Source organism: Plenodomus lingam (genome assembly GCF_022343315.1).
Source record: "Plenodomus lingam strain CAN1 chromosome Unknown scaffold_20, whole genome shotgun sequence".
Lineage (NCBI taxonomy): Eukaryota > Fungi > Ascomycota > Dothideomycetes > Pleosporales > Leptosphaeriaceae > Plenodomus > Plenodomus lingam.
In genome coordinates this window covers 228,259-240,801 of record NW_027093974.1, presented here as the reverse complement: position 1 = coordinate 240,801, position 12,543 = coordinate 228,259, and the positions used below count along the sequence as shown (strand labels likewise).

At 50.9% G+C, this 12,543-nt stretch overlaps 6 protein-coding genes across 6 annotated transcripts; 1 reads left to right on the top strand and 5 right to left on the bottom strand.

Annotated features, from left to right (window-relative positions):
* Positions 1–788: 788 nt before the first annotated feature.
* Positions 789–3,717, bottom strand: IAQ61_011085 (uncharacterized protein; the record flags this gene model as incomplete). The annotated part of the gene is made up of 10 exons (XM_066099047.1): positions 789–2,102; positions 2,160–2,267; positions 2,321–2,419; positions 2,476–2,574; positions 2,630–2,728; positions 2,776–2,874; positions 2,929–3,018; positions 3,087–3,185; positions 3,237–3,311; positions 3,592–3,717. The coding sequence occupies 10 exons, from the start codon at positions 3,715–3,717 to the stop codon at positions 789–791; spliced, it is 2,208 nt and encodes a 735-aa protein (XP_065950566.1).
* Positions 3,718–5,716: 1,999 nt separating this feature from the next.
* On the bottom strand, positions 5,717–6,346 carry IAQ61_011084 (uncharacterized protein; the record flags this gene model as incomplete). Its single annotated transcript, XM_003843574.1, has 1 exon — positions 5,717–6,346. The coding sequence occupies one exon, from the start codon at positions 6,344–6,346 to the stop codon at positions 5,717–5,719; it is 630 nt and encodes a 209-aa protein (XP_003843622.1).
* A 181-nt stretch (positions 6,347–6,527) lies between these two features.
* IAQ61_011083 (uncharacterized protein) lies at positions 6,528–7,144 on the bottom strand (the record flags this gene model as incomplete). The annotated part of the gene is made up of 4 exons (XM_066099046.1): positions 6,528–6,561; positions 6,611–6,795; positions 6,850–6,918; positions 7,112–7,144. The coding sequence occupies 4 exons, from the start codon at positions 7,142–7,144 to the stop codon at positions 6,528–6,530; spliced, it is 321 nt and encodes a 106-aa protein (XP_065950565.1).
* A 44-nt stretch (positions 7,145–7,188) lies between these two features.
* On the top strand, positions 7,189–8,058 carry IAQ61_011082 (uncharacterized protein; the record flags this gene model as incomplete). The annotated part of the gene is made up of 3 exons (XM_066099045.1): positions 7,189–7,515; positions 7,664–7,831; positions 7,924–8,058. 3 exons carry the CDS (start codon positions 7,189–7,191, stop codon positions 8,056–8,058), a joined length of 630 nt encoding a protein of 209 aa, XP_065950564.1.
* A 224-nt stretch (positions 8,059–8,282) lies between these two features.
* Positions 8,283–11,137, bottom strand: IAQ61_011081 (uncharacterized protein; the record flags this gene model as incomplete). Its single annotated transcript, XM_066099044.1, has 3 exons — positions 8,283–9,960; positions 10,053–10,764; positions 10,900–11,137. The coding sequence occupies 3 exons, from the start codon at positions 11,135–11,137 to the stop codon at positions 8,283–8,285; spliced, it is 2,628 nt and encodes an 875-aa protein (XP_065950563.1).
* Positions 11,138–11,907: 770 nt separating this feature from the next.
* On the bottom strand, positions 11,908–12,387 carry IAQ61_011080 (uncharacterized protein; the record flags this gene model as incomplete). The annotated part of the gene is made up of 1 exon (XM_003843571.2): positions 11,908–12,387. The coding sequence occupies one exon, from the start codon at positions 12,385–12,387 to the stop codon at positions 11,908–11,910; it is 480 nt and encodes a 159-aa protein (XP_003843619.2).
* Positions 12,388–12,543: the final 156 nt, after the last annotated feature.

The window sequence follows — 12,543 nt, the reverse complement described above, 5'->3', positions numbered from 1 at the left end:
ACTAACCTACCAGTTTGGAATGAGAGCAGAATGCGGGAAATGAGAGTAGAACGCGAGACCAGATCATAACTGGACCGCGTCCAGACCTAAGAAACGTTAGCAAAACTCTGATAAGAGGGGGGAGAGGGGGCCTGTGTATTAGTCGAAACCTGCTACATGGGTTAGTGTCACAATGCTTAGGAGATATATACAAATCGTCTCCGGAAACAACAAAGGTCCAAACACAACGCAGAAAGCAAAGCAGAAAGCAACGCAGAAAGCAACGCAGAAAGCAACGCAGAAATCAGAACATGCTATCGTCTCTCAATTCGAAGCCGCCGTCCGTTACCACCGTGAGGTGATGACTTGCATAGCCGCCATCTGTCACCGTCGCTGTCGCCTGCTGCGGTGGTTCGCTTGACCGCTAATGTCTATCTAATAAACGAGGATCTCGCTGCACCAGGATGGCCGCTAGCATCAACCCGTCTACCGATTCTTCGCTGCATCAAAGCTACTGAACCGAGTAGCAACGCCAACGTCGACATTTGACCGACTTCGATATGAAGGATTGCTAGGGTTTTGATTGCACAGTCCCTGCAAAACTGAGGAGTGTTTTAGGACGAACATTCAACCATGGAGAAAATTCACAGCGGAGGTCCTGACTCGACTCGACCATGTCGCTGCCACGACTGGGAGGAGTACTACCGTTGCTGAAATTCTTTGCGTGGGTTTTGTCTACCCAGGTTTAACCTGCCTGGAGAGATGTTTTTACAGGGTAACATTCAACCTTGGGTCTAAGGCCCAGTGAATTAGACACGAGCCGCGGCTATTGAAGACCAGGTGCTCTTGTCGTTGGAATCATGCGCCATCCAAGGGTATTTCTCGAGCATCTGCTTCTTCACCTGCTCCAAAAATTGAGGATCGAACGAGGGAGGCTTGTCAAAATTGGGCCTTGAGGGAAATCCCCACTTGGTCGTGAAACCAACAGTGGGTTTTGTTCCGGATTGAGTTGTGAACTCGGCTGAGTCTGTGAACTGCGCTGAACTAGTGACTTCAGCTGAGTCTGTAGACCCAGTCATGTTTGTGAGCTTGGTCATAGCTGTGGCGGCAGTGCCATCATAAAGAGAATCATGAGAATAGTCAAGCCGTGGCCTAGCTTCGTAACGAGCTGAATTTGGGTAGTCCGGTTGGCGACGGGCAGTAACAAATGGTCGCGGATGAGGCTGTGCGACATCCGGCTCGGTGAATACGGTGGCGGTCACGGCTGGTTGCGCATACGAGGCCACAACCAGACCATCTCCGCCCTGTGTTACTGCTGTCCATTGCTTGAGGGTTGCAGTACATGCTTTCATGAAGCTCGGCGTGTATATGATGCTGTGTATCTTGCGATCATTAGTCGGTCCAAAGTGCCTAAACCACTTTCCTTCACACCCGCAAGCCCTTGCATGTGAAAACCTGCTACAGTTCCCGCCCTTGGTACATTGGTAGCGGCCATAGAATCCGGGTTGCGCAGTCGAATCAGTGTGACATTGGAAGGCCTCACTCCTGAAGACCCAGTCACCACGGGAACCAATAGTTGCCTCACCGAAAGCGAAAACCGGCAAAGCATCCTCCAAGGCATCATATTTGTCAATCACAACGCCATACCACAACGGATTCTCCCTGCTAGACTTGTGGCCGTAGAAACCGGGGATCATCTGCTTGACTACAACAATGTCGGGGTCCGTGACAGTAGCAAGCGCCTCGAGTGCCTGGGCCCGGTAGTACGCCTGTACCTGACAGACACGTGCACGCTGTTGCGTTGTCCGAAAGCCCGTAATGACGTCGTAATCGGTCTCAACTGTCCTCCACATTTGCGCATGGGAACCCGTGGGATCGCGGAGTATCGGCGTGTTCAGTGAACCAGTCGTCCAGGAAACTGGCTTTAGGGCATGCTCATCAAGAAGATGTTTAAGACTTTCGTCGGCATGCTCTGCTGTCCATTCAATAGTGCGGACCTGCTCAGACTCCGCGAATCTAACCGACTTGTGCTTCTTGGGCGCTCCAGCCTTCTTGAGTATCGACTGATACGTTCGAGGTCTATAGTTACGAGTGATCTTCAGTCTCGGGCGACGCACTGTAGTCTGGAGTGAACGTTAGCCAATACAAGCGGCAAGAAGCGTGTAAGAGGAGGCACGTACAGAACGCTGCGCAGCAGGAGGGATATTCTCCCTCTTCCTCCTCTGCACATTATCTGGTACCCTAGGAACTTGCTGCCTCTGCACAGTATCTACCACCCTGGGAACGACCTGGCACGCATTAATTCGGCGCAATTTTCGTCATCACCGTGGTATACACTTACAGTCCTCTGTTCCACTTTTGGCATGTGGGCGTGTATGCTCTGACCTGGGTTTCCCCGGCCCATCCACCCACCCCTTTGACCCCAGACCTTGGGAGCAGCCTGGCACGCTTTAGTTTCAAACTATACGTGTCTCCGTTGTATCATTGTACACGTACGGTAGCCTGACCCTCCACTGGCACACTGGCATCTCGCCTTTGACCGCTGACTCCCTGGCTTATTCGTCCATCCCTGAGGGCAAATACTGGTGGAGCAGCCTGATACGCGTTAGCCATGAAATCATTCCTCTCCAAAATATCATGGTAAACGTGCGATATCCTGTTCCACCACAGACACACTGGCATCTCGTCTTTGGCCGCTGTATCCCTGGCCCATCCGTCCGCCCCTAGGGTCACACACCGCAGGAGCAGCCTGATAAGCGTCAGCCATAGACCTAAATCGTAACCCTGTGTACGTACAGTAACCTCTTCCACCTTTTTCATATGGGCATATATGCTCTGACCGGGAACCCCCCGACCCATCCACCCACCTCTTGGACCCCAGACCTTTGGCGCAACCTGATATACGTCAGCGGGGATAATAAGTACCATCCCATCGATAATTTATCGTACAGAAGTCTGTTTCACCACTGGCGGATACGCCTCCCGCCTTCGACTGCTGGTCGCCTCCGCGACCTCCTTGACCCACCTGGCCACACGATCCTTATCGATTGTCAGTATTAAATGAAAACATGTATGGGGTATCGCAAATTTCAAAAAAAAAATCTCACCTGTCGATCCTCTTCTTCCAGCCCCGATGTGCATTTCTCAGCATGGTCGGGTTCTGGCTGGATCTCAGGTTCTGGCTGGATCCTCCTCCCTCGTGCCCACTACGACTGATCAGTCTTTGGGCATGTGCAGCGCAAGTCATATCCGCCTACCCTCCTTGGCCACGGTCTAGTATGACCATAGTCAGCAGCCGTAGCGCGATAGAGCGTAGGAACGCGTCGCGGCGGCTTCGACGCGTCAGTAAACAGTTCCCAAACAACAACACAACAAAAGCGACAACCGTCTCAACTTCCGGCTCACACGGTCGTGCCTCCCAAAGGCGAGCAGGACGCTCGTTCTCAGCACTACAATCCTCCTGTGAGGGAGGTGGGGATGTTTGTAGCGTGTGCTACGACGCGTCAGTCACTGGCAGTTAAAGAAAGTGGCACCAGGCAGTCGCGCAGCAACTACCTCTGGTTGGACACGACTTATGCGAGTAGCAAGAGGTACTCTGCTCGAAAGATTTACTCGCTGGGCGAGGTTGTTTTGGTGTCTGGCAGGAAACGCGTGGCAGCGCGTTCCAGTGACGACCCTTGAAGAGGAAGAAATGGGAAGGCGTGATGGTGCTTGTGAAGGCATCATGGTAGAGGGCATTTTGAGAGTATAGAAAGTGTGAAAAATGTATGTCGTGGCAACTACTCAAAAAGCGATGTGAGGAAAGAAGAAGAGAGAGGGAAGGGCAGCCGCAGACGGCTTATAAGGGCTGGGAGCCAGCCAAGACCTCGCCTCCTCAAGCCCTCTTTGAGATTCCATATGACGACTAACTTAATTCCATAGAGGCCGGAACAATAACCTGATTTGAGTCTTCACTAACCATGGTAGTGCCAACCCATGTGAGCCAGTTTTGATGGTCTTTTGAATAGCTCAACGACCTGACTTTGGCATGGGCATGTGCATCAATATGCATCATATTGGCTCTTGCCCATGCTTTGGTGCATGGCCTAATTATCAAGCACAATCACACTCTTGCCTTACATGCTAATGTAACACGCGGGCTATGTTTATGTCCCCTGTTGGCATCTAGTTTAGCCTTCTGTTCCCATTATCTGCTTCCTGGCCACGTTTCGTATCACAGATCGATTCCTGGGGAGGCCTATAGACCTTAAGATGCATTTAGCACTACGGTACAAAACCGGTTTACAGTAGCCATATTTATCTAAAGTAGACTAAGAAGTAGTTTAGGTAGAAGAAGTAAACCTAAATAGGGTTTACTATACTATGTATTCCACTTTTACTTCTACTTCTATTAATCTACTAGTATTACGTAGTAATAACTAGTTTCCTACTAACTATCTAAGTATTTTACCCCTCCTTTCTTTAATCTTCTTTACCACCTCCACCACCTCTACCACCTCTATCACCACCTCCACCACCTCTACCACCTCTACCACCACCTCCACCACCTCTACCACCTCTATCACCACCTCTATCACCACCTCTATTATCACCACCTCTATTATTACCACCTCCTATTAGTCAAAATATTATGACTCATTATTATGTCATATGTGCGTATAGCGTGAAGCTAAGTTTCTCTACCCCTTTTAGTCTTAGTTAGGTATTATCGCGTATAATAGAAATAAAACTACTTTTTATACTTAATTTAAACCCCTACTATAAAAGTAAACCACCACTTTAATAAAAGTAAACCACCACTTTAAACCTATTTACGGGTATACACGAGGTCAGTTTACACCTATATAGTAAACCCCTAGCGTACCATTCTACAGTAAACAATTTTTTACCGTAGTGTAGTCTGAATACCCGTACAGTACAATGTAGCCAACCACCACAGCTCTTTACATCACGATTCAAAGGGGGCCCACAAGTCCTACTATTGACTCTGCGCGAACGTGCGATGGCATCGCACATTTTGAGCTGGATAAATCATCATTCGGCACTTGGATAGCCCCTGAGAATGATGCTACTGGATTTCAAATATTTCAATCATTCGAGGAACTTCATTACCTACATTGCAGCCTGTGCTGACTGCTATCTCTTTACAGATCTCTCCATACACATTGATTAGCGTGGCATTCATCGTCTGTCGCAGTCTTCGCTCGCTCTGTCGCCACAACAGTATGCCGTCGTCCCCGGGGAAAGTTGGACGATCCCTCCAAATCGACCAAGGTTGCATCGAATTTCAATCGCATCGAAATTGAACACAGGATCAAGAACACAATGACGTTGATCGCGGGCGTAGTTTTCGCAGCACTGATGCGCGATGCAGTGAATGAGGCGGCCGACCCAAACACACATACTACAATCATCACACGGGTAAGCATATCAGTGCCACGAAAGAAAAAACGAGAACCAGATAAAGAAGGACAACGTACATCATAGACATGGCCAGAGCAGTAACAAGATTATTTCAACATCCTCAAGCTCCACCATGGCCAGGTGAGGACAAGCTAGCAATCGATCATCTCAAAGAACATCAAGGCCACTACTTGTTGCTAAAATACACGCTCACCATATCATACAGTCCCCTTGTCACTATGATTAGATCCTTCAAATGTATTAGGGGTGAAGCCTGAGGACCCAGTAGAACGGAAATTGATCGCGCATAGTAAAAGGAGGTTCTCCGGCGTCCTCACATCTTCAACGCCTCCCATTCTTCCCCCTGCGGAAAGCCAAGATGAAACCGGCCACACTTTGCAAACCCCAAAACGCCTCCCCCCTCCATCCTAAAGTCCTCAACCCTCCCCCCTACCTCCTCTCCAGCATCCAGAAAATAGGCATGGATTCTCGGCCCACAAATTCCCTTCATCCACATCGGCACTACAAAGCCAAACAAGGTGCCATCGATCGCATTCCTTCGGGGCCCATCGCGAAACTCGAGCGAAGAGAAGTGGCCCGCGATCAAAAAAGGCATAAGGGTATTCACGCCCTTGACGGGGCCAAGGTCATCACCACTGACTAGCGCATCGAAAGTATCGATCGTCAGGCTGAACACTGTGACTTTGAAGCTCGGCTCGTAGACTGTCACCATGGCCCAAGGGAGACGGGCATCCGGCTGTGCTGATTTCGCGAGCCCTGTCTTGGTGATGCTGAAGGCGCGGCTGTCTTTGAGGAGGAGGAGGGTGCCGTCTTCGTAGATGCCGATGCCATGGGTGCCGTGGGTGGTGAGGTCCGAGGTACAGGGCTGGCCGGTATTGAAGCCGGCATGAATGGCGGAGATGGTGGAGAATTGGTAAACGTCGTTGGGGATTGAAGAGGACATGATTATTTTCAGTTCTTTCTTCCGTCTTTTTGTCTTCTTATTGTGTGGATTTCTATGGGTTTGGTGGTGTGGTTGTTGTTGGGTTTGCGTGACAGAGACAGTGGAATAGTAGAGAGGGGCAGTTCTGGAAGATGAGGCTGTGACGCAGATGGAGTACCTATGGACAGAAATTGTCCTTCAATCAAGAAGTGGTTCTGATGTAACCTGTAGTAATGCTATATCGTCAACCAGGTTATAGGAAGAGCAGCAGAAAGGAGGGCGCACCAGTTCAAGGATGTCGGAAGTGGAGAGCCGGATATGATGGATTGTGCCAAGTGAGTGCGGGTGGTCGAGCGCGTGTTGTACTTGGTCATGTATGATAGGTGGTGGGTATCATACACATAGACAAGTGCGATGCAGGCGATGCAGGCACCGTCGATGTAGAGATGTTGAAGGATGTCATCTTCGAGCTTTCAACGGTCAGATGCAGATGCAATTGTGATTGGCTCACTTGGGTCACATACCCTACACCAACTGATATCGGGTGGTATACAAAGCACTAGGGGGCTTTTCTCAAAGTGGCCAAATGTAAACTTGATTTACACCTCGCCTGATTCCCGTCAATTCAATTTGGACAATGTGGATAAAAACACTGGCCGTAATGGTGATTATGATGATGGCGATGATGATGCAAGGCCTGGCCGTCGGGGACCTGCTTAATAAGCCATGTCTTGGCATCACGGCTTCCGACCGCAACCTCAACCTCAACCTCAACCTCAACCTCACACCAAACATTGTCCAATCCTCCGCCCAAGCCATTGCGCAGCCCGTCTGCGTCCCAGCCCGTCCTTTTGCCCATCAAAATGCTTCCCTCCACCTTCCGTGCCCTGCGCACCCGTGTACGCACCCCGCTTCTCCGCGCCTACGTCTCCACAGCCACAGCCCCCAACCAAGTGCCCGCCAATGACCCTCTCAAGCGCGATGTTCCACCCAATGTCTCGGAGACCAATGCGACCGCCACATCATCACTGGGCTCATTTGACAAGGTACTGCAAGAGGATGTTGCTACGGCGGAGAAGCTGCGGAAACAACAGGCGCCAAATCGTGAGGGCGTGTGGAGTCGGAGTCAGAATCCGAGGGAGGTTGCCATGAGCGGACCGCAGTTTGAGCAGACCATCATCGAGGACCAGGTAGGCCAACTTTCGGTTTCCTTTGCAGCCAATTCTGCGATTGCGAGGGTACCGAGCACTGCTTGAGGTGGCGCATACGGACGTGAGAAGAGAGAGATTCAACAGAGAGGAAGATATAGACCTGATCAGCTGATATCTGAAATGATAGCCCCGTCCCTATGCAGCTATCGAACTCATCCACCAGCAGCCTGTCCGCTGGTCTCACGACAAAGTCGTCTCTTGTGACGGTGGAGGTGGACCTCTTGGACACCCGCGCATCTTTATCAATCTAGACAAACCGCAGGTTTGCTGGTGCACATACTGTGGTCTACCATTTGTAAGTCATTTCTGCTAAAAAAAAGACCTTCCCTTCGTCAATCAGTTCGTTTCGATGCCTAGGGAGATCATATGCTGATACGCATGCCTTAGGCCCACGAGAAGCACAGACACCATCTCGAATCTCTGCCGGAGTCGGAATTGTCATATCCATTGGGACCGAAGGGGCACCCTGCCGAAGTCAACGAGACACAAAAGGTCACGGATGAGCCGCTTGCTCAGCGGTAGATGGTGATGAGAATTGGGCGAATCAGAAAGTGTAAATATGCTTTGTCAATGACGAATTGATCTCAGAACGACTACCATTGTATCGCACTTATTGATATCATGTCTCAGACTTGGGGCGTTTTAGTATCTGCATATTGGGAAATCATAAGCGGTCTGATTCCATATTTTGTCGCACGACTAGAGATCATTGTGGCTATAAGGTCAAGTGGAAGTAACAATACATTTCATTCCGCATACATTATTTCAAACCGCCATGTCCCACTCGCTAGATCCATTTTCTTCAACTTCGCCCTCCTACCATCCAACTTCATGCCACTAGGGACCTCAAACACCCCAGTCAACCCTTCTGGCACCACAATCTCAACCACCGCATCCTCCCTAGCAATCTCCCACGCAACCTCAATCGCCCCACGCGGCGTCGCAACCCTACCCTGCACCTTTTTCAACCCCAGGTACCCCAACATCGGCCTAATCGAGAACCTTTCATACCCAGGCCTCGTGGGCTGCACGCCCAACAAATACTCCGCAAACACATACGTCGGCGCCGCACCCCACGGATGCGAGAGGCTCGTAAACCCGTCAATCCCCGGCGATCCATCCGGCTTGACATACTCCCAACCCGCACCGCTGTAATACTCGTCGTCGTTTACCATGGCGGCCCACAGATTGTCCAGTAGCTGTTGGATAGCGGGCGTGCTGTTTGCGGCGGCAGCAAAGTGCGCGTGCACTTGGAACAGGGCTTCGAGGAGGAAACCCGACGGGTTGGGCGCGAGTTGGTAGTCTGGGGTTGCCGTGTCACTGGACAGGGTCTTGTAGCCGATGCTGAAGCGGAGGTCTTCAAGTGCGGCAATGGACGAGGTTGCGCGGGAGAGATTGGCGGCGCCGGAGAGGATAGCGAACGCCGTGGATTGGAGAGAGTGGTTGCCGCAGTCGGTGAGGGACAAGGCGTATGTGCCTGTTTCCTCGTTCCAGAGTTTGTTGTTGATGGCGGTGCGGAGGCGGGAGGCGGTGGTGGCGTATTGCGTGGAGAGCTCTGCGGCATCCATGGCAGACGCAAGAGGGGTGAGGAGATCGAGCATAAAAGCCATGAGCCCCGTGACTGCTGTACCGTTTACAGGGCCATTGAAATGACGCGGCATCGGGACCTGAGGACTGCCAGCTACCAGACCGGAATTCGGGTCGATAAAGGCGAGTCGTGCGGCCACGACTTTCTGGATAGCCGCCCAGTGCGGTTTCAAGCCCTCCAGGTCACCCGTGTATCGGTAGTACTCGCCTATCCCAGCGAGGAACAGGTCCTGATAGTCTATTAGAGCGTCCCAATTCGACTTTGCCTCTTTGTATTCTGCTCGCGAACCCAGCGCCGGGGAAATGGGCACAAAGCCTGCGTACGGACCCTCTTCGACCTGATATCTGAAGACGTATGCAATGCTTCCCAGCAGCTGGTCCCATCGCGATGTCGAGTGCGCAACGACACGCACGGTATGGTAGAAGTCGCCGATCCAGACCAGGCGGTCTCGCTTTCCGCCGTCGAGGCAGACGGATGCATCGAGTGGCGCAACGCTGTATTCTGCAAGCGTGTCATTCGAGGTCATGGCGTTGGAATAGATGCTCGTGCCGTTGCGAGCGGTGACGGAGACGTTGGCAAAGTAGGTGACATGGTCTTGGTAACCGCCGAATCCCCAGCTTCCTTCGTATGGAGATGGAGTGGCAAACAACGCGTTGCTATCAGGAGGGGGCAATGGCACAAAGGCGATTTGCTGCCCGTCGAGCGTGACCTGGTAGCCAGTCGCTGTGACTACTGTGCTGATGTGGTACCATATGTCTTCTTCGATTGTGAAATTGACAGGGTAGTACTGATTCGCCGGTACAGGAAGCGTGCTTTGATTGACTAGACTCCAAGCACTGTTGAAAATCAACACATTCGTGGTAAGAGCGTCCGATTCGTATTGACAAATGTATTGCCCTCGGGATAGTTTGATGTCAAAACAAAGTACGGTCCATACGGTTCAAACGCACTTGCCACTCTCCAACCGGTTCCTCCCCTTACAATCTTCGTCTTGAATGCCAGCGTATAATTCGCCATCCCAAGACCCTTTGCAGACTGCGCACTCGCTTGCCCACGAACCAATGCCCCTTGGTCCGTAATCTCCCACGTTGATGGTGCATTTCCCGCATCCACACATGCTACTTGCACAGACCCGCCTCCCAGACCATAGATCCTATCATATACTGCATTCGATGTACTCAGACGTCCTGGGAGTGTCTCGGCATCCTCGTGTGGACCTGTCAAGCGGAATCCTATGCCCGCGATATCTACCGTAGCATTGGTGAGTAAGCGGATCGACTCCCATCGCTGACCTCCCTGTACAAAGAAACTCTCGATATATCCTTCTTCTGTGATGTTAAATGTCTCAACACGAAAGGTATTCGACAGGCCATTTGAAAATGTCCATGGTCCGTCGGAATTTGGCTCCGCGAGCGCGGGCAAGGTCTCGGAGTATTTAACTTCGATTTGTACTGGGCTTGAGAGCGCAGAGACGTGGAAGAATGGGAAGCCTGCAATTTCGAAGCCGTAATCGAGGGCGAGGAAGGGGCTTGTGGGCGAAAGTGTCAATGTTGTGTTCTGCCATGACTGATACGTCGATAGTGATGGATTATTCGTCTGAGAGTATTTTTTTCGGATAGCCTGTGCCGTAATCAACGAATCTGCATCTTGTTTATTAATGTACAAATTACTTCTTTCGCATTCTCTCTTTTACTTACGCGGCTACTGCTTTGTAGAACCGCAGCACAGCGAATACCAGCTTGAACTTCAGCATTTTCAAGCCCGTTTCCAAATACCAAGTGGAAAGATATGAGATTTCGTAAGATCTGCAGCCGTATTCATGTAATGTCTCTCGGCATCATCCTCGCTGCTACTTCTTCCACCGAGCGCTAATTGCAATGACCCATGATGCTTCCTCACATAGGTAGACACCCACCATGTACCCGCTCTGCCCATGAATGAGGGGGAGGGGTGAGGGATTTGGTTATTTTGTTGCTTCGGGGTACTTGCTACTGTAGGCTGCCCCACTTCCATGACTGAACAAATTGGCCATGGTGATGGGTGATCAAGGAGCTTTTTCCTGAGGCGGGACTGTGAGTGGAGATAGCGGGGGATTGTGGAGAGTGCAGTGCCTAGGCTAGGTATGGTAGGAAAGATACGAATTGTGGGGTAAATTCGGTGGGCCTTCCCCCGAGAGACGAAAGAAACCATGTGTACTCCAAAGACCACACCATTCGAGTATCGTTCTCAACAGCCAAGGGGGGCTAATCTCCTACAAATTATAACATGCATGTGTGCATCAAGTCTCGAAAGCTCAATGGTAGGCAAGAAGATTTGCCCTGCGTAGCTAGACTCTTCGGACATTGGAGTGAAGTGGGGACACAAAGTCAGGCTGATGGCAGATGATGATGATGAATAACCAAATCAGCAATCTTCATATTCCAAATGTTGGATCGGACAGCGACCATGGTTGGCAACCGATTGATGTAATTGGTTAAAGTATCACAGACGATATTAAATACAAGCGAGCTTTTCTTTTAATACGATATGAGCAATTTGCTTACTGGCCTGGGAACACATGTTGTGATAGGTTTTATAGCTCCAGCTATGTCAACAACTGTAGATCGTCAGGTATTTGGCTTAGCTGTCTACAATTGATTGGAGGGCGATGTGCTTTCATAAATAAACGAGTGTGACAAGGAAACGATACACATTCCAGGTCCTTTCAAATCCCACATTTCTGCACGCAACTGTACCGGTACTTGCTTGACTCAGCATTCTCACATATTGTCCTTCGCACCAATCTAACAACTACAGCCACAACTCTTATCCCCTTCCTTACACCCCTGCCCACACGCCTCCTCTGAATTGCAATCCTCAGCTCTCTCGCAGCGCGCCCAATCGCCAACTCCATTATTATAAGCCGTCCAGCACCATTCCCCCGCCTTCCCACATGACTTCCAGCAGTATCCATTTGTACAACCGAGCGGTGCATCCCACCAACAGGCCTGCGCTGCGCGTCCGAAAATTCCGGCCGCCTTGACAGCACCCAGGTCACGCTTGGGGCTGGGATCGATACCAGGAGCGAGGTCCTGGTTGGCGTAGATACGGCGGTCGGGACCAAGGGGGTGGGAGTTGCAGTGGCGGTAGTCAGCTAGGCTGGCGTCGGCGGGTATCTCCATGATACCGAGGGCACCGCATTCTTCGGCTAGCTCTGCAGTGGTAGCTGAGAGGGTGTTTCTGGCCTGGAGGAGAATTGCAATGATGGAGATGGTGACCTTCATTCTCACGGCTGTGTTTATGATCAATTGGAGAACCTGTGTTGCGCTGGCGTGTGGTGGCCACTCACATTGTGCTTTGTGACGATGCGTTTTCTTGTGTATCTTTGGAAGTTGGCTTGGAGGTGTTGATGAATTGGATCGAGGTAATGAGTTGATCAA